Source organism: Malaclemys terrapin, chromosome 7, assembly GCF_027887155.1.
Source record: "Malaclemys terrapin pileata isolate rMalTer1 chromosome 7, rMalTer1.hap1, whole genome shotgun sequence".
NCBI lineage: Eukaryota > Metazoa > Chordata > Testudines > Emydidae > Malaclemys > Malaclemys terrapin.
The window spans coordinates 125977904-125996963 of record NC_071511.1 but is presented as its reverse complement, the minus strand read 5'-3'; the positions used below and the strand labels follow the sequence as shown (position 1 = coordinate 125996963).

The 19060-nt window shown below is 43.9% G+C and overlaps 1 protein-coding gene across 1 annotated transcript in view; it reads left to right on the top strand.

Moving 5' to 3' along the window:
* Positions 1 to 18018, top strand: part of OGA (O-GlcNAcase) — a 55856-nt gene extending 37838 nt beyond the window's left edge. Inside the window, exons 15-16 of the mRNA XM_054035959.1 lie at positions 7561 to 7720; positions 8540 to 18018. Of these exons, the coding sequence (XP_053891934.1) occupies positions 7561 to 7720; positions 8540 to 8676 (297 nt within the window). The 3' untranslated portion in view covers positions 8677 to 18018. The remainder of the gene's footprint in view (positions 1 to 7560; positions 7721 to 8539) is intronic.
* The last annotated feature ends 1042 nt before the right edge of the window (positions 18019 to 19060 follow it).

Below are 19060 nucleotides of genomic sequence, written 5' to 3'. Positions count from 1 at the left end.
CATGTTTTTAATATCTATCCCTTGACCATCTGGTTCCGGAGCGTACTTGAGTTAGCTGTGGTAAAGAAAAGACCAAGGAGAAAAAGGTTCATTCTAAGCCTGAAGTGGTTCAACCAGTTTGAAGTATCAACAATTCTGAATGGAGACCTTGCATACCATTTTGGTAGCTTGGTAGACGTCATAGGGACTCTCAGTTATCTCTAGACTTGAGGGACACATTTAGACTTCCCCTCTATTTAGATCCATCAGTGACATTTGCATATCACCCTGCACAATCCCTACTGCTGTTATTACTCCCAGGCTTTTGTTGCTGACATACTCCAAGCCATGGCTATAGTCATGATGCTTCTCTTTCTGTTGTTCCTTGTTTGGAAAGCTCGCTCACTTGCGCTAGTGTCAAGGAAAGATCTTCGAATACAGTGACCAGGGAAAGGGGAAGCTGACTACATTTCAGGTATCAGGCCCTGTCCTCTTGTTTCAACTTCTGCCCTGTGTCTCCTTTGAGGATGCTCCTCTCCCTCCTGGACTGCATAGTGACCTGTTATGACCTGATTTCATGGACACGGGACTGCTGGGAACTGCAACAGCTGGTGATTGCTACTTTGAGGATCAGCAAAGATGACTTGGGCTGTGTCCCCATTACATGACTCCCCAGCCAAAATGCTTCTGAAATAAATGTAGTCAAACTTTACTAATTCTGGGTCACTGAGAACGAAAATGATGCTTAAAATTGTTGATTGGCTCTAGTTTTCAAGATATGCTATTGGGTCAGTATATATGACCCTTGACTTGGGAATGGCGGAGGATAAGTGAGTTATAAAGGGAAGGGATCTCAATTTAAACCAGAAATGACTAAAATACATCTTTGACTGGATCTGTGAATAAATCTATGACTGGGTTTGGACAGTACTTGCTTTTTAGGCAAAACAATGAATGATGCAATCTGAAGCTGGTATTGCGTCATACATGATATGAATTGCATCATGTTATTCCTAGAAGTCATGGATGATGCAATCGTAACGAAGCTTACATCACTCTGCTGAACAAATTGCCCTATATCAGCTCTAGAAATCATACAGTGTCGTGCTCTTATTTGTCAGTGTTTGATTTTACAAAGGGACACATTTCTGTTTAGCCAAAGTGAGCAGAGAGGCCTCGTACTTGTGTGAACAGTGCAGATAACTTCTGCTATGTTTGTGGTGAAGTGACTTTTGCATCACAAAAGCACAGTATAACCACTATGCTTAAGAAAGCCTATCACCTTTATTTTGGCTGCAAAATGGGAGATCAGGACAAGAGGTGGGCCCCACACATATGCTGCAACACTTGTGCAACAAATCTTCGCTAGTGGTTGAACAGGAAAAGGAAATCTATGCCTTTTGCAGTGCCAATGATTTGGAGAGATCCAACAGATCATACCAGCAATTGTTACTTCTGCATGGTGCCTTCAGCTGGGAAATGTGTGTCAAAGAAGAAAAAGTGGACTGTGCATTATCCAAACATTCCATCAGCTATATGCCCAGTACCCCCACGGAGAAGGGCTGCCGGTTCCTGATGCACCAGAGTCACTCTCTCTTGAGGAAGAGGATGAAACTTCTGGTCCTGAACCATCAATGTCACAGGACCCACATTTTCTCCCATCCTCCTCCTCTGAACCACACCTCCTAACACAAGGTGAACTGAATGACCTTGTCAGGGATTTGGAACTACCCAAGAGTAAGGCAGAGCTGTTGGGCTCCAGACTACAGCAGTGGAATCTCCTGGTAGGTGATGTTAGGGTTTCCATGTTCCGTGACCGTCAAAAGGATCTTGTCGCATTCTTCTTCATGGAAGGTGATCTTGTAGCCTGCAACAACATCGATGGTGTGATGGCAGCCCTCAACATCATTCACGATCCAGATGAGTGGAGACTGTTCATTGATTCATCGAAGACAAGTTTTAAAGCTGTTTTACTGCATAATGGCAATGTTTTGCCATCAGTTCCAGTTGGTCATGCAGTCCATATGAAGGAAACCTATGACAACATGAAACAACTTTTGAGGTGCATAAACTATGACCAACATCAGTGGCAGCTTTGTGGCGATTTGAAGGTTGTTGCTCTCTTGCTTGGTCTGCAGACTGGATACACAAAGTACTGCTGTTTTCTCTGCAAATGGGATAGTCATGCAAGAGATTCCCACTACATCAAGAAAGATTAGCCACTCTGACAGTCATTGGAGCCTGGGAGGAAAAGTGTTCAGCATCCACCACTTGTTGATTCAAGGAAGATTTTGTTACCACTCTTACCCATCAAGCTGGGTCTGATGAAGAACTTTGTCAAGGCCATTGACAAAACACAAGCAGCTTTCAAGTACCTCCGTGGAAAATTTCCAAGGTTAAGTGAAGCTAAGATAAAGGAAGGTGTCTTTGTTGGTCCTCAGATTCGTGAACTTCTTCGAGATGATGCATTTGACTGCGTGGCAAGGAAAAGACGGCATGGAAAGCCTTCCGGTTAGTGGCAATAAATTTTCTCGGAAACAACAAGGCAGACAACTACAGGTTGTTGGTGGAAAACCTCCTCAAGGCGTACAAAAGCCTTGGTTGCGACATGTCACTAAAGATACATTTTTTGCACTCTCATCTAGATTTTTTTCCACCGAACTGCGGAGCAGTGAGCGATGAGCACGGCGAGCGATTTCACCAGGACATTGCAACAATGGAGAAACGCTATCAGGGCAAATGGAGCCCATCAGTGCTTGCAGACTATTGCTGGACAGTGACAAGAGATGCTCCATTTAATGAATACAAGAGACAAGCCAAGATGCGCCAAGTAGACTCTGAATAGGACTAAACTATGTACATAATAGTTTTTTGCCTTTTGTTTCATAATAAATTTTATTTATATAACCCTTTTGCTGATTTTTAAAGTGTTACATAAACAGGACAGGTGAAATATTATCATGTAAAGCAACCATAAACACATGAAAAGACCTAGGTTTACAATTTATGATTAAAACTCTATCTACACAATATACATAGACATAAAATGTAAAAACTTAAATATCTTAGAAACAGTAGCCAATCAGTTGTTTTAATTGTCATATTTGAATTCAGCACATCAAAATACATAATAAATAGCACATTTTATCTCTGAAGCAGACGACTTCTCAAAAATTGTAGACCGACCAGTGTTATCTGTGGGTCAGGTCTTCTCTGATAGGATTGCATGACCACTGGGCCCTTCTGCAGGAAGTTCCCAAACAGACTGCAGATTACAGTAAACCTTGAGGAATAGGACATACTGCCCACGGCATAATACCATGCTGTTGAGTGTCTCCGAGACAAAGGAACCTTCAAATAAATGTCCTAGTACTACATGCTGGGTGACTGACTCTGCCCTTAAGATCAGTGCAGAGGTCGCCACATTCTGATCAGGATGGACAATATGGCATTGGTGGCTTATCTCCGTCACCACTGAGGCAGCAGGAGCAAGATCCTAGCAATGGAATCAAATCTTACTTAGGCAGGCAGGAACTTTCTGGGCCTTTGTGTTTCTGGAAATCCAACATTGGAGTGAATTGACTGGCATGCAGCAGGTGCCTCCAGGGGAGTGCTCCTCTAAAGACTCCTCTTTTAGATAACTGTGGACGCAAGGGAACCCAGGTACTGCAGCCAATAATCAGACAGAAGCTTTCACTCAGGATGTATTTTCGCTAGATGCTTACCCCTTCCCTCAGCTTCTACCGATCAGTAAAGCATTAGTCTCCTGATCCATGTTATACCACACTGACTGAGAAAAATTTAGTTAGCAGATTTCTTGGCCCTGTCCAGAAGACCAGCATCTCTGTAGCTGCTTATTCATAGATTCTAGGACTGGAAGGGACCTCGAGAGGTCATAAGAGTCCAGTCCCCTGCCCTCATGGCAGGACCAAATACTGTCTAGACCATCCCTGATAGACATTTATCTAACCTACTCTTAAATATCTCCAGAGATGGAGATTCCACAACCTCCCTAGGCAATTTATTCCAGTGTTTAACCACCCTGACAGTTAGGAACTTTTACCTAATGTCCAACCTAAACTTCCCTTGCTGCGGTTTAAGCCCATTGCTTCTTGTTCTATCCTTAGAGGCTAAGGTGAACAAGTTTTCTCCCTCCTCCTTATGACACCCTTTTAGATACCTGAAAGCTGCTATCATGTCCCCTCTTAGTCTTCTCTTTTCCAAACTAAACAAACCCAATTCTTTCAGCCTTCCTTCATAGGTCATGTTCTCAAGACCTTTAATCATTCTTGTTGCTCTTCTCTGGACCCTCTCCAATTTCTCCATCTTTCTTGAAATGCGGTGCCCAGAACTGGACACAATACTCCAGTTGAGGCCTAAACAGCGCAGAGTAGAGTGGAAGAATGACTTCTCATGTCTTGCTCACAACACACCTGTTAATGAATCCCAGAATCATGTTTGCTTTTTTTTGCAACAGCATCACACTGTTGACTCATATTTAGCTTGTGGTCCACTATAACCCCTAGATCCCTTTCTGCCGTACTCCTTCCTAGACTGTCTCTTCCCATTCTGTATGTGTGAAACTGATTGTTCCTTCCTAAGTGGAGCACTTTGCATTTGTCTTTGTTAAACTTCATCCTGTTTACCTCAGACCATTTTTCCAATTTGTCGATCATTTTGAATTATGACCCTATCCTCCAAAGCAGTTGCAATCCCTCCCAGTTTGGTATCATCTGCAAAATTAATAAGCGTACTTTCTATGCCAATATCTAAGTCGTTGATGAAGATATTGAACAGAGATGGTCCCAAAACAGACCCCTGCGGAACCCCACTTGTTATGCCTTTCCAGCAGGATTGGGAACCATTAATAACTACTCTCTGAGTACAGTTATCCAGCCAGTTATGCACCACCTTATAGTAGCCCCATCTAAATTGTATTTGCCTAGTTTATCGATAAGAATATCATGCAAGACCTTATCAAATGCCTTACTAAAGTCTAGGTATACCACATCCACAGCTTCACCCTTATCCACAAGACTTGTTATGCTTGTTTGGAGGCCTGTGACTCACCCCAGCCCAGGTGCTCTGAAGCTCTTGGTGTGTGACAGGACACTACTGAAGGACGTGAATAGGGCACTACTGAATAGGACAGCCTTTGCCATGATGTGCTCCAGGAAAAAAAAACTATTTTGCTTAAAATGAGATGTGTGGGATGTCTCCCCGGTTGGTGTAGACAGCAGGGAACTTCAGCCCGGAATGCCAGAATGCCTTCTCTCCATTTCTGCAAGAAGTATTTAAGGATGTCTCAACTTCCTAGACGTCCTGTCTTTCCCCATCACACATTAAGGGATCCAGTGAAAAAAATGATTTTCCAAGGGGGTTTCCTAGTGTTCCTCCAAGACAGTAGTTCTCCATGGATAACCTAGCTTTCTCTTTGACGGTGATGTCAGAATTTCACTTCCAGAAAACTTCCTTCCCAGCTGAAAACTAGGAAAGATCTGGGCTGACTTAAGGGCCTTAGGATTTACCTGCTCTGATCCTAATCCTTTGGGAAGCTTATTTGCCTTGTTCATACTCTGAGAGTTGCAGGAAGGGACTTAAGACCTCTCGAAGGGTTGTTTTGGTGAAAGCACTTCTATCTAAGAGGCTTGTGTGTTAGTTGAAGTGCAAGGCTTGCTGGCTAAGCCTCTGCATCCTGGGCAGAGTGGCACCAGGCTTGAGTGAGTGAACTTTTCAAGACTGCCACATGATACTGCATATCCAGAATGTATCCGCTAGTGCTGCCACTGGATGGAGAGTGCTCTACTCTTAGTGATTCCTCAAGGAGTGTTCCTTTCCAAGAGGGTGGTGCTCTCCCTGTTTCACATTTCCTATCCATCAGTGGCCTTCCTGTTGTGTCTTCCTCCTCTACTTGCAAGGACTGCTAGACAGAACCCTAAGCTGTGCCTTGAGACCAAAACAGAGTCAAATTTTGTTCCTTACCTGAGAATTTGTCTTGTTTGGTCAAAAAGGAATAGTCTTCCCAAAGAGAAACTGTTTGGCTGGGTTGAGACTCAAGACCTTTCCAGAACTGGAGAGTTAGGTAGTGGACAAATTTAGTCCTTTGACCGCTTATGGAATCTTTCTCCTGAGAGTGCAGGTCACTAGTAACTAAAGGGGCAGAGAATCTTCGTTCTGATTGGCCAGTCTGTGTCAAAGAACGAATGCCCCACAGTCTGTCTTTGCCATTGGAGCACAGGCAGCAAATCAACAGGAAAGGAACGCAATTTTTAACTCTTACATCTGTCAGATATGTCCACATCTAAGAACTCTGCTATGGTGTCAGAACAGGCGGCTCCAATAAGTACATGCATCCATTAGTCCAGCTCTTGAACCTGCCAGCTGATGTGGTCTAGTTTCAAGTTCATAAAGAATTGATATTGCATTTGTTACTATTATCACTGTGCTGCCTCGTTTTGTAACTGACTTGCTGCAAAAAATCAATAGAAATCTTCTTTGGGGAACAGTCCTGCACTGAACAGGTGGCGAATGGGCTCTACACTCTTTCTGATTTTGATTGATGTCTGTGTCCACGCTGGATAGAAACTCCCTCATCAGTAGTCAGAATTAGAAGCCTGTCCTGCTTGCATACGTCTGATGGCATGTCAACGTACTGGGGAAGAATTGTAATTTTAGAATAGTAGCAAGCAGCTTAATAACTTACCTTCAGTGGATTTGGCTGCAAACTGTTGGGCAGGACAGCTCATTTTGATTACCCATTACGCTGCAGTCGTTGCTCTAAATGCTGGTTACATTTTTCCCCCCTTGCAAGTGGGTATTGTTTCCCCCGTATGAGAAAACAAATTCTTATTGGGCTTTGTTTTGTAAAGTAGATTACATATTATGGTAACACTTAATCTGAGGTGCATTCCTACTATGCCACCACTGCCACACGTTAGTGTGGTATAAATAACGGTTTTGAGTGCACCTAAGAGCGAGGGACTTCAAATGATCTCTACCAGTAGATCTCTCCCCTACTGTCATTGTACCAGCACCCAGTCCCTAAATTTCACTAATGCAGAGTTCCTCTTCCGAAGTGAGGTCGTCTTCTAAAATTCTTGTCCAACTCCCTGGTAGGACTGATGGAATCTCCTCCTTTATGGAGTATATCAGCTGAGCAGTGTAACTTTCTACGATGTTTGGTTACTCAGTTATTTTTGTCTTTCCAACATTATTAATACAGCCTCAGGCACTTGCCTGACCATTTTATCCCACTGTTAGAATTCAAATCTTTGCTACCTTGGTTGCATTTCTAACTGACTGGGAATCAGACTCCTGAAAAAGAGAACTTGCTTTTATTTTAAACAGCTGACTTATTTTCCTGTGTCAAGAGGTAAAAGGCTAACTAGCACTAATTACAGGATTTTGTGAATGGTAATTTCATGCAATTCCTTACAAGGCTTGTTTTGCTGGTATATCTGAAGTGCCTGGTCTCTGCTGATTTGTGTGTGATGCTCTTAGAGGCATACAACCCTGAACAAAACAGCCCACATCAGCAAAACTGATCATGCTGAAAAGACTGTTCCTTTCTGTCCTCTTTAGAAAATAATGTTGAGTTTCCATGAAGAGCAGGAAGTATTGCCAGAGACATTCCTCGCCAATTTCCCGTCGCTGATAAAGATAGACATCCACAAAAAAGTGACTGACCCAAGTGTGGCCAAAAGCATGATGGCCTGCCTGCTGTCCTCTCTGAAAGCTAATGGTGAGTTTTTGCTCTTGGGATTGTTGGGGGTGCTCTAGGTACAGTGATTTAAGAATGGCCACAGCATTTCATCCCCTTGGTGTTAGGCAAACTGGGAGTTCTAGGATTGGGGGTGCTGATGCATTTTGCATTCCCAGGTCAGTGTGGGAGATCTGATTTCTGCTAAATTGGCACGTGAGGTTGTTTATAAATTGCTTTCCCATTCTAGCTCTAATGCTACTGTCTATCTTCTGTAAAAGATACTATTATTGTAGCGAATATTTTGCAAATTAGGAAATGGGAAGAACTGAGGGAGCAATTTGGCTAACTGAGGTCCACAGCAGCCACACAAATCTTTATATTTCCCGGGCTGAAATCCTTGAAGCCATTTCCGAAGTGTGATCGATTGTATGCTGAGATCTTCCGTCTTGAATGCTGGAGGCGCTTGGCCTTTTGCCTCGCTGCATACCTGAGGCTTGCAGTTATCTTGAGCAATTCACATGCCCTTTTGTGGTGCTGTTCTCTCAGCCGGTGCCTGAGCTTCAGGATGTTTTCATGTGAAGCGGGCCTGTAGAGGCAATTTGACTACAATCTGCTAGGATGCAGTCTACAAGCCAGCAACAGAAACGTACAATCTTTGTGGAAAGGTATCAGCTATGTTACCATAAATCTAGCCTCCGTTTCTGGCAGTAGGTATACCAGGTATGGCACTAGTTCAGTGATATGATCGATTTTAAATGTTAAAATAGATGGAAAAGAATCTAACGATGTTTGCAGAGTTTGGGGGTTTTGTTACAATAACTCTTCTCCTCCCCCCCCCCTTTTTTTTTTTTTCTTCAGGCTCCCGTGGGGCTTTTTGTGAAGTGAGACCAGATGATAAAAGAATCCTGGAATTTTACAGCAAGCTGGGTTGTTTTGAAATAGCTAAAATGGAGGGATTTCCAAAGGATGTTGTTATCCTTGGAAGGAGTCTGTGAAGTCCTTGACAATGAACTGTTCGAATACTGTAGTCCCTTAACAGCTGGGCGGGTGGTGGTGGGGATCTTCATATGGTCTAACTGCACAAACACAGCAGTCAGCCAACTTGCTAGAAGGGGCTATGTGAAAATCCACCCATCACACATTTCAAACGTTAACTTGTTGGATGAAGAGAGTGCTGCTGAAAACCCAGTTCTGAAAAAGAGAAACCTTGTTGTCCTTTCCTGGGCTTGTGTGAAGTGCCAAGGAATCTTGCGTGGGCTGTATCCTCCGGGAGGAGCCCCCCCTTCCTGCCCAGTGACGTGGTTGGTAGCAGTTCTTTGCATCCATATATGCAGTTAACAGAATGGTGTTCTTTTTCTGGAGTAACTGTTAAGATCTGATTTTCTTTTTCCCTGTGTCATACAGCAGGATGTGAGGAGGGAGGGGTGTAATTGGGGTACTTCATGTTACAGAGATGGGAAGGATTACTTGTGTCAGTCAGCAATTTAAAGACCGGTATTGACGGTTCTGTTTTTGGCTATCTTTATGCTTGTTTATAAGGCAGTGACCAGTTGTCACTGCTAATGACCATTGGTTCAGGCTTTGTGCTTTGTAGGGACAAATGTGCAGTTGTCTGTGGCAAAAGTCACTAATGACAGACTTGTAAATGTCAGTGTATATAAACTAGCTGTATGCTTAATAACTTCTTTGTGTTTGCTGGTTTTGTAATTTTTTTCTTCTGAAAAGTGAAATGGTATTGGTCCAAGATGGCACTTTTGACTAACGTCAAACCACAATGGAGAATGACTCTGTCCTCGGCGTTGGCTTTTTCTACTGTGCCTCATACCCAGGGCTAGAAACTGACCATGTTGGGTAAGAGGTGCTGATCCAGAAGGATCATTCCTTCAGAGGACAGGCAGTTCTGTTGCAAGGCTGCCACTGCCTGGTGCTATCATCATTCTCCTGGGACTGAACCAGCAATTCAGTGGGAGGCCTGCTGAACCTGTTAATTTTGGTGGCAGTCTCAAAGAGGAGGTGGATGGAGGAAGTGAGAGGGAACTGGTCCATGGTCAGGATTTGTCCTTGGATCAGTCTCCTGCTTCAAAGACTGTTCATACTGGTTTGACTAAATCAGGGTCTTCAAATCCTGCATGTTTGTATCAAAGAATTTTTGTAGAAGAAACATCACAATAAGCACATTTTTACAAATTATTTAAATGGTTACCTAATTAATGTAACTGCAGATATTCTGAGAGTTTAATGTTTTTACCCAGATCTGATGTATTTGACTAATGTGATGGAGCCAGCATGGTTAGGGGATCTGGTAGTGAGGTAGTCACACCATTTGTGGGGGTTATTGATTTTTCTGTAGAAGCCCTGTGTTCCAGAGATGTAATTGGCCAATAATATACCCTTTACATTACCTTACCTTACCTTACCTTACCTTACCTTACTAATTTCACCTGCTACCATCAACTGTGTTTACCTTCCTTCTTTTTAAATGTCCCTCTTGGTTTTGGTGGCAAACAAAAGACATTCAAGTCCTTATTTAAGCTCCCATCTGTGTAGCTTTGAAGAAGTTTTACAAGCTATAACAAATAGCATTAGACTGCAGTAATGTCTGCAACCTGTAAGGAGAAGCTAACGTTTGGCCTTCCGGTGCAGTCACATAGGATATTTTTCTTTTTCAGAATGTGAATAATTTTTTAATTTAGTAGTGAAGTATTTAAGTTTAAACAAGTTCATTTCATTTACAGAGAGAGGTATAGGGTCATGCTATGGGATCTCATGTAAATCAGAGCTGAATGTCACTAGTTTTAATACAGCTTTGAGTAAGTAGCTGATCCCTTGGTCTTAGCAGGTGGAAGAGTTGTGTGGTTTTGTGTTTTTTTGTGTGTTTTTTTTTTTTTTTTTTTTTTTTATGGATACCAGAGTCAACTTACTACTTGATCTGGATTCATAGCATTACAGGATAGGATGCTTGTGGCCTTATATCTTGGCTTTAAGGAGTTGCCACAATCTTTTCCTATGAATTTTATTGTTACAGAAGTTAGTTGTACAAACGGATGGAATGTCCAGGCCAATACCATCACTCTAGGATTGTAAAGTGATAAGTTGACATATCTTTCATGGTTATGAATTTTCATTAAGGTTGGAATGCCACTTTCATTAATCTGTTTTTAGATCAACAGTATCTGTAGCAGAAAAATGAGCTGTAAAACTGTATTTGAAGACCATGCAAGAAATAGAATAAAAATAGAGAAGTGAATGTAAATAAGCAATGTGTTTAGTTTGTAAAGCTGTCAGGGGTGGATGCAGGGGGAATACACCTCTTCCATCTTGCTAGGTGTTTTGGGCACCCTAATGGTAAACTCTCTTCTGCTGCTTTCCATGTGATTGTCCTTTTTGGGGGGGAGGTGGACGCTGGCTGTTCTGAGAAGCATTTAACCACACTAACATTCTTCGTGGGAGGGGGATGTTGGATGCTGTTGACCCTTCAGAACACTTTGAAATCAACAAGTGAGATCCTTTTAATCCAAATGTAAATAGCACTAGTTCTGCATTTCTACTTCTACAGGCTTTGGGAGGACCATACATAGGCTCACACAAGTAGTTCAGTAAAACGATGTCCTCTTGAGTGTCTGGGAAAAATCAATCTGCGTTCCATTACAACAATGTTTAATAAATGGCCAATCCGTTTTTATAAGGTATTTACCAGCACCCAGACAGCTAAGTATTCTCCCTATTTTACCAATAAGGAAACAATTTGCAAAGTGACTGGCCCAAGGTCAGACAGCAAGCCAGTGGCACAAACTAGTTTTTATAATCCAGGAATCGTTTGCTTGCAGTCCTGAGCCCAGATGTCACTGCCTTGAGGATGCACGAGCCTACAGAGAACTTGGAAAGCATTGTTGCCTTGCACTGACTAGGAAGTGCAGTGGTGACTGCTCCCTAGACCACTTTAGTACACAGTAGTGGAAACCAAGGACAAATAAGCCATGTCCCTTCTGGTATACTTGCCTTGAATATTGTTGATAAGTTAAACAGTTCTCCTTCAAATACTCTTCCCCTTCAGCAGTAGCAAAGGGAGAGGAAGTGTCCGTTAATCCCATCTCAGTAACTACTGTTTAGTTGTGAAGTGGGATCCCATGCCTTTGATTGGAGGTATAGAAGATTTCATTCTTCTCTGCTCAATGACCCAGGGCACTTGAATGGCTTGGGAGCTCCCCTGAACATTTTTTCCCTTAGACTTGCTTCCCTTAAGATTTTCCTTCTTGAAGTCCATTGTCTGTCTTCTGCTGTTTTCCTTCCTACCATTCCTTAGAATTGTGAACTCTACCATTTCATGATCACTTTCTCCCAAGCTGTCTTCATCTTCACATTCTCAACCAGTTCCTCCCTATTTGTCCGAATCCGATGTAGAACATCCTCTCCTCTAGGCACTCTCTCCACCTTCTGTAATAAAAAGTTGCCTCCAATGCATTCCAAGAACTTGGTGGATAATCTGTGCCTTGCTGTATTATTTTCCTAACAAATGCCTGGGCAATTGAAGTCCCCCATCACCATCAAATCCTGTGTTTTGGGTGATTGTTAGTTGTTTTAAAAAAAGGCTCGTACACTACTTCTTCCTGGTTAGGTGGTCTGTTGTAGACCTACTGTGACATCACCCTTGTTTTTTACCCTTTTATCCTTACCCAGAGACTTTGAACAGCTCTGTCTCCACTTCTATCTTGACCTCGATGCCAGTGTATTCAATTTTTATTACAAGGCAACACCACCTCCCTTTTTTCCCTGCCGCCTGTTCCTAAACAAGCTATCCTCTTCTGTACCAATATTCCAGTCTCCTAAATTATCCTAAATCTCTGAATCACAATTATGACATAATTGTGATTATTCACTAGTAGTTCTAGATCTTCCTGTTTATTCCCTATACTACTTGCATTTGTGTACAATCATCTAAGCTGTTCATTAGATTTCCCCTCTATATTCCCTCTCATCTCTCCTCTTTCCCTCTATGCTTGACAACCCATCAGCCCAGTCTCCAGGTTGTGGACTTTTACCTGTGGTCTTTTGTCTCCTGCCCATGTTGAAACTAGTTTAAAGCCTGCCTCGCTAGATTATCCAGTCTGCATCCAAAAATACTCTTTCCCCTTCCTTGATAGGCTACTCCTATCTCCGCTCAGCGGTCCTCCTTGGAACAGCATGCTTGAAAAAGCCCATGGAACAAATATTACAATGAGGCTACGAGGAAGGGGCAAATTGGACAGACTGACCTTAAATGTATAAGGGCTTGAGACTCTATCGAGCTGTCCTGCAGTGGCTTGAGTGTGGGTACCAGCCTTAGGGCCGACGGTTAGGAAACAGATCACAAACCCCCAATTGGGTGAGTTCTATACTTCGATCTCACCAACCAGTTATCAAGTGTGAACCGCCTTAAGATGGAGTCTCAGCCAGTCCCCGTAGGTATTCCGGTCTGTCTCACCACCCAGGTGCGCTGCCTTTGCCTTACACCAAAGATCACAGCAATATTCAGGTTACTTCCAGTCCCAAAGGACCAGTCACTTACCTCAGCTTAGTTGCTCTTCACATCTCACACGAAAGACTATGCTGGTAGGCCGTCCTATAATAAACTATCTAAAGATTTATTTCCTTTTCCTATTTAATGAGTTATCTATACGGTAAAGTAGGTAAACATATATACACACAAATGAGTTCCAGTCTTAAGATTAAAAGAATAGAACCTTTTATAATCAAGCTCAGTATGTCCTTTAGGGCTAACTAGTGGTTATCTTTGCTTACATTTAGTAATCCTTCCCCTAAGGTCCAGGCAGGGGTAAAGATACAGCTTCCTTGAATTAGGAGTTTTTATCCCTTCCCTTCCCTCCCTTTTGCTTCAAATTGCCAACTCAGCTGTGGGGAGGAGTTCACCTGCATGTCTCTTCTTCCTGGGGGTTGAGGGATGAGCTATCAACAAAGTCTTTTGTCCTCTTTGATGTTCCACAATAGCTGGTGTTGATGGGCCTTCCTTGTGGAGCAAGACATACTTTCTGTTAAAGATTAGCACTTTACACTAATATCTGTCTCCTATCTGGTGCTTTATACAGTCAGAGGCTTATGCTACAAATGCTTAATTTGGGGATTACAGTATGGGATACAGCTGGTATAAGTGAGGTTAATCCAGGCAGCAACTACACACCTTCAATAAAGTCTAAACACTAGCACATTTTTATAACTCTAATACCCTGTTTCCCCAAAAATAAGACAGTGTCTTATATTAATTTTTGCTCCCAAAGATGCGCTAGGTCTTATTTTCAGGGGATGTCTTATTTTTCAGAAATGAAAAATGCCTTATTATCGGTGGATGCCTTATTATCGGGGAGGTCTTATTATCGGGGGGATGCCGTATATTACAACGAGAGGCAAAACTGTAAGTAGGCCTTATTTTCGGAGGATGTCTTATTTTCGGGGAAACAGGGTATGTATTTTACACACAGGTGAACCAGACTGATTCCAGCTCTGTGTTTGTCGGTATTCAAGTGAGGCATGGGGACCTTGGCATATGCAGGAACCTGCTTTGCTGGCATCACAGAGCAGCGCACGATATTGATATAAATGATGTGGGTTGAGGCTCTGCATAGTTCCCTCCGCCCAGTGGCCAATCATGTAGCTTTATCGTGGTTTCATCCATAGTGGGAAGAGGGCTTCAGAGCGGAATGACATGTTGGAGTTTAGTTTGATGCGGATAGGTGGCGTGACTGCTCCAGGACTATTAAGCTTTCATGTCTGGATGCCACGTCTCCAGAAAGATGAGGGGAGAAATAAAGCGTGCCCAGGATCTAGGGGGCTGGAGGGACTATGGAAGAAAGATTGAATTTAATAGGTAGAATATCCCATCTATCCTGTGCGAAGTAGACCTAAATTCTGCTGCCCTAGGTGGAGTGTCCTCCTAGAACTGATAATGAAGTTTGAGAAATAAGGTGTTAAACTGCATCTAAAATAATCCCCATAGAGACAGTAACTGCTTTAAGCAGCCAACTTTCTGAGCAACCTCGTAGATTACTACTTCATTTATTTACTAGGTCCCTGTGGTGCTGACTCAACATCTCTCCATGCATAAGCTACTGGGCTAACTTGACAGCATATTGGAATTTAGTTCTGCCAGAATTTCTCAAACCAAACCTCTTCTTGGTGTGGTCAGTGTATGGTTCCACTGTGGGGTTCAGTGAGTTGGGAGCATTCCACCAGTCTAACTTCTACTCCCCAAATTTAGGATTGTTTTGCCTCATGATCCCAACAGGGTTGTTTACCACCTGACCCTATTGTAGTTTTACTAACATTTCCTCATGTTTTTCTGATTTCTGTACATACGCACACCACTGAGCGCTGCAGGCTTTTGCACTTATTACTGTGGTTAGATACTTGGCTGCGTGTGTGTGTTCTTCCTGTGACAGCCAGCACAGCAGACCTTGAGTGAACTGCCCAATGATCATACGATCCGTTAAGGTACAAAGGTGCCCAGCCAGCTTTATTGTCGACGAAGCACAGTAGTAGCACCTGGCAGACTCTACGAGGATACTAAGACATGGATGCCCGTGACAAAGGACACAACTCGGTCAGTGCTGGGACTTTCCACTGCCCCCTTGGGTGGCCAAAGATACTCCCTCTGAAACACATCTTTATACCTTGATATAAACAAGTTACGTACTGTCATCCTGACCTTCTCTTGTTTGAAGGGTCAGTGTGTTTTTGTTACCCTTGGGGAATGTTTTTGTACCATCCTTGATAGCGGGATGTTCTGGTACCACTTGATATCAGGATGTGTTTGCATGAGCACTGCTTAGCAATGTGTATTTCTGCAATATCAGCCCTGTTCTTGCCAGATTCTGTGAGCAGGTCCTGCCTCATACCAGGCCTCTAATACAAGAGTTTGTCTCAGGCTGTCTTCCTACTACAAACACTATGTAGGTGTCGCAGCACCATCACAGCTGTGCATCCTTAGGAAGAACCAGGAATTTATAGAGAGGAATTACAGGCCTGGAAATCCGGCCAAGAACGGGTTTGAACTGAGTTTGTCAGTGATAATGCCTCACAATGCCCCCTGCACACACACTCACTCTCCCAAAAAGCTCCGGATCCTTCCTAGTCTACAGGTGGCTAATATGAGGCAGAGAGGTTCACAGCCTGTTTTCAAAGGTGCTGAGCACTCACAGCTCCTACTTGACTTCAACTGGAGTTGTGGGTGTTCAGCACCTTTGGAAAACAGGGCTCTCCACGATCACATAATGAACCGATTAGCAATTTCCAGACCTGCTCAGAGCCATGATCTGTCTAACTCAGTTGGCTGGCACCAGTCCTAGCCAGTGGCAGCTGCTTCAGAGAAAGGAGGAAGAAAGTCCTGCACTTAGGACGGAAGAATCCTATGCACTGCTACAGACTAGGGACCGAGTGGCTAGGTAGCAATTCTGCAGAAAAGGACCTAGGGGTCACAGTGGACGAGAAACTGGCTATGAGTCAACAGTGTGCTCTTGTTGCCAAGAAGGCTAACAGCATTTTGGGCTGTATAAGTAGGGGCATTGCCAGCAGATCGAGGAACGTGATCATTCCCCTTTATTTGACATTGGTGAGGCCTCATCTGGAGTACTGTGTCCAGTTTTGGGCCCCATACTACAAGAAGGATGTGGAAATATTGGAAAGAGTCCAGCAGAGGGCAACAAAAATGATTAGGGGTCTGGAGCACATGACTTATGAGGAGAGGCTGAGGGAACTGGGATTGTTTAGTCTCCAGAAGAGAAGAATGAGGGGGGATTTGATAGCTGCTTTCAGCTACCTGAAGGGGGGTTCCAAAGAGGATGGAGCTCGGCTGTTCTCAGTGGTGGCAGATGACAGAACAAGGAGCAATGGTCTCAAGTTGCAGTGGGGGAGGTCTAGGTTGGATATTAGGAAACACTATTTCACTAGGAGGGTGGTGAAGCACTGGAATGTGTTACCTAGGGAGGTGGAGGAATCTCCTTCCTTGGAGGTTTTTAAGGCCCGGCTTGACAAAGCCCTGGCTGGGATTATTTAGTTGGGAATTGGTCCTGCTTTGATCACGGGGTTGGACTAGATGACCTCCTGAGGTCTCTTCCAACCCTGATATTCTATGTCTAAGGGGTCTGTGAAAGGTGGTCATTCCCACAGACCAGTGGTTTTCGGCCTGTGGACCTCTGGGGAGCCGCAGACTGTCTAAGATTTCCAAAGAAGTCCCCACCTCCCTCTGAAATATTTTAGGTTGAGAGTCACTGCACTAGACCTCAACAGACCACTGAATATTTGCTGCAGAGCCAGTACCAGGTGTGCACCTTACAGGGCCTGGGGGTGCCATTTATCCAGCGGTCAGAGTCAGTGAAATACACTTAGTGACTGGCTTAGTTTAAGCATGAGAGTCCTGTTGGGAGAAGCAGTTGAGCTTCCTGTATGAAACTGGCCAAGATCTCTTGTGATGCACCTTTGGTTCTCCTCTTGTGTGCTCTCAGCCCAGTGCACCCCAACGATCTAGGTTATTTCCGAAGTAACCAAGTTCTGTGCCTCCCCAATCCCAGGAACAATAAATATCCAAAGCCAAAAAGAAATTTCTTCAGGCAGTGTCTCCCAGCTTTGAATTATTAGTGCTGTCTGCTAAAAAAATTAGTAGTTCCTTTCCTGGGGAATAATTCTTTACATTCCGGGTCTTTCTTTCTGAGCAGCGGAGGAGTTGGAGTTTATAGAGGCCAGCAGTCAAGAATAAAAAGAAATTAAAAAAATATGGTCTTAGGTCAAAGCCTGGTTTAGTCTGTGATCAAAAGAATGTATCTGGTGGAGGTTTAGTATTCGAGTCAAAGCTTGCAGAGCGAGGCAATGGTCGTGGGGAATGGCCTTTGTATAAATGAGAGGTGAATTGATACGGAAATGTGACACAACTTTATTTTGCATAGGGTCTCAAAATGATATGATAGCACCACACAGCAGTGTGGTTGTGGCTACACAGAGCTCCCTAATGCCATGCAGGGTGGGTTGAGTGTTAAAAATCCCACAGAGCTTTTGCAAGCGTTAGCAGCATTAATGTTGCTCTCCTGGTCAAATTCCAACTCCAGTTGTACTCTGTGTCTCTGCTGTTTCATTTGGGTATGAGATTTTTCTGTGTTTTCTTGTTCTACACTCCAGTGTTGCAATGTGCAGTTAAACAGCTGCCACGTACCAGTCCAGAGGTGGGTGCATTTCAGTAATGGGCAAATAGTTCTTAATCTGTAACCTTTATATCAATTTGTAAGGTCCTTTGGTAGCCCTAATGGTTGAATGGTGCTTTAAAGAAAACCTGCTATTAAATAATGTAAACATCTAAAGTCAGAAGCATAATGTTTACTTTATATGTCTTTAAGACTTGTCATAATCCATAAGATTGGTTATATAAAGCGTTCCCAGGTGTCCCTACAAAAACATTCTCAGGGGCGCCATGCCTGCAAGTGTGAGCATACTTCTGCTTACTCTTTTCCTGAGATCAGCCAGTCTGTGGAAATTTACGAGGGTCTCTCTACCCTGTGCACTGTTCCCTGTTCTGTGCTGATTCCTGTTCTCAGGATCCTTATGAAAACTTCCCATGCTCTGGCAGGTCCCACATATAGAGCAGACAGGATTGGGGGTGGGGGCGAAGGAGATGAGTTGGGAGGAGGGGGGGAGTACCATGTGAACCCACCACAATCCAAAACCCAGCTGGGGGAGGTCAAATTTGTGGCTGCCGAACAGCTTGACAGTGTCCCTTTAAGGGATCATAAAGCAAAACTTGGCGTTTTCATCCCCAGTGCACTGGGGTGCGTGGCCACAGAGCGCCTGTGCATGACCCCTCCAGATTAGCCAGCTGGCAGAGGGAAGCAGCTACTGGAAGGCCAATGAGTTTGCAAGCATCGTAAACCCTCTTGGTATAACCATCAGCCAGTGAAGTACTGCCTCTTTCTGGGGCCAGACTCGGCTCCTCATCCCTCTTCAGTTACGTTGTTGTTGAACGGACTCCCGCTGGAACGGAGCAAACAGCGGCTTTTCCCTCCAGCGGGAGTGCGATCTCTAAACGGAATGTGGTGTGAGCTCACTGCTGCCACACGGATTCACCCGATCACAGCCAGCCTAGCAGAACAGAGTCCTATCTTCTCATCTCTGTCCTGCTGGGCCACCTTACATATGGGCACCACTGGGAGCAGTAATACCAGTACTTCACATTGCCACAGTTCCAGCCGTCCTGGGCTCCCCAAGTGCTCTCCCAGCTGCAGTGACCTTAGCCCCATAACACTCCTGTGAGAGAGCCCAGGGTGTTTTACAGATGGGGAAACTGAGGCCCGGCGTTTTGTCCTAGTTCAGGGGTAGGCAACCTATGGCACACGTGCAGAAGGCGGC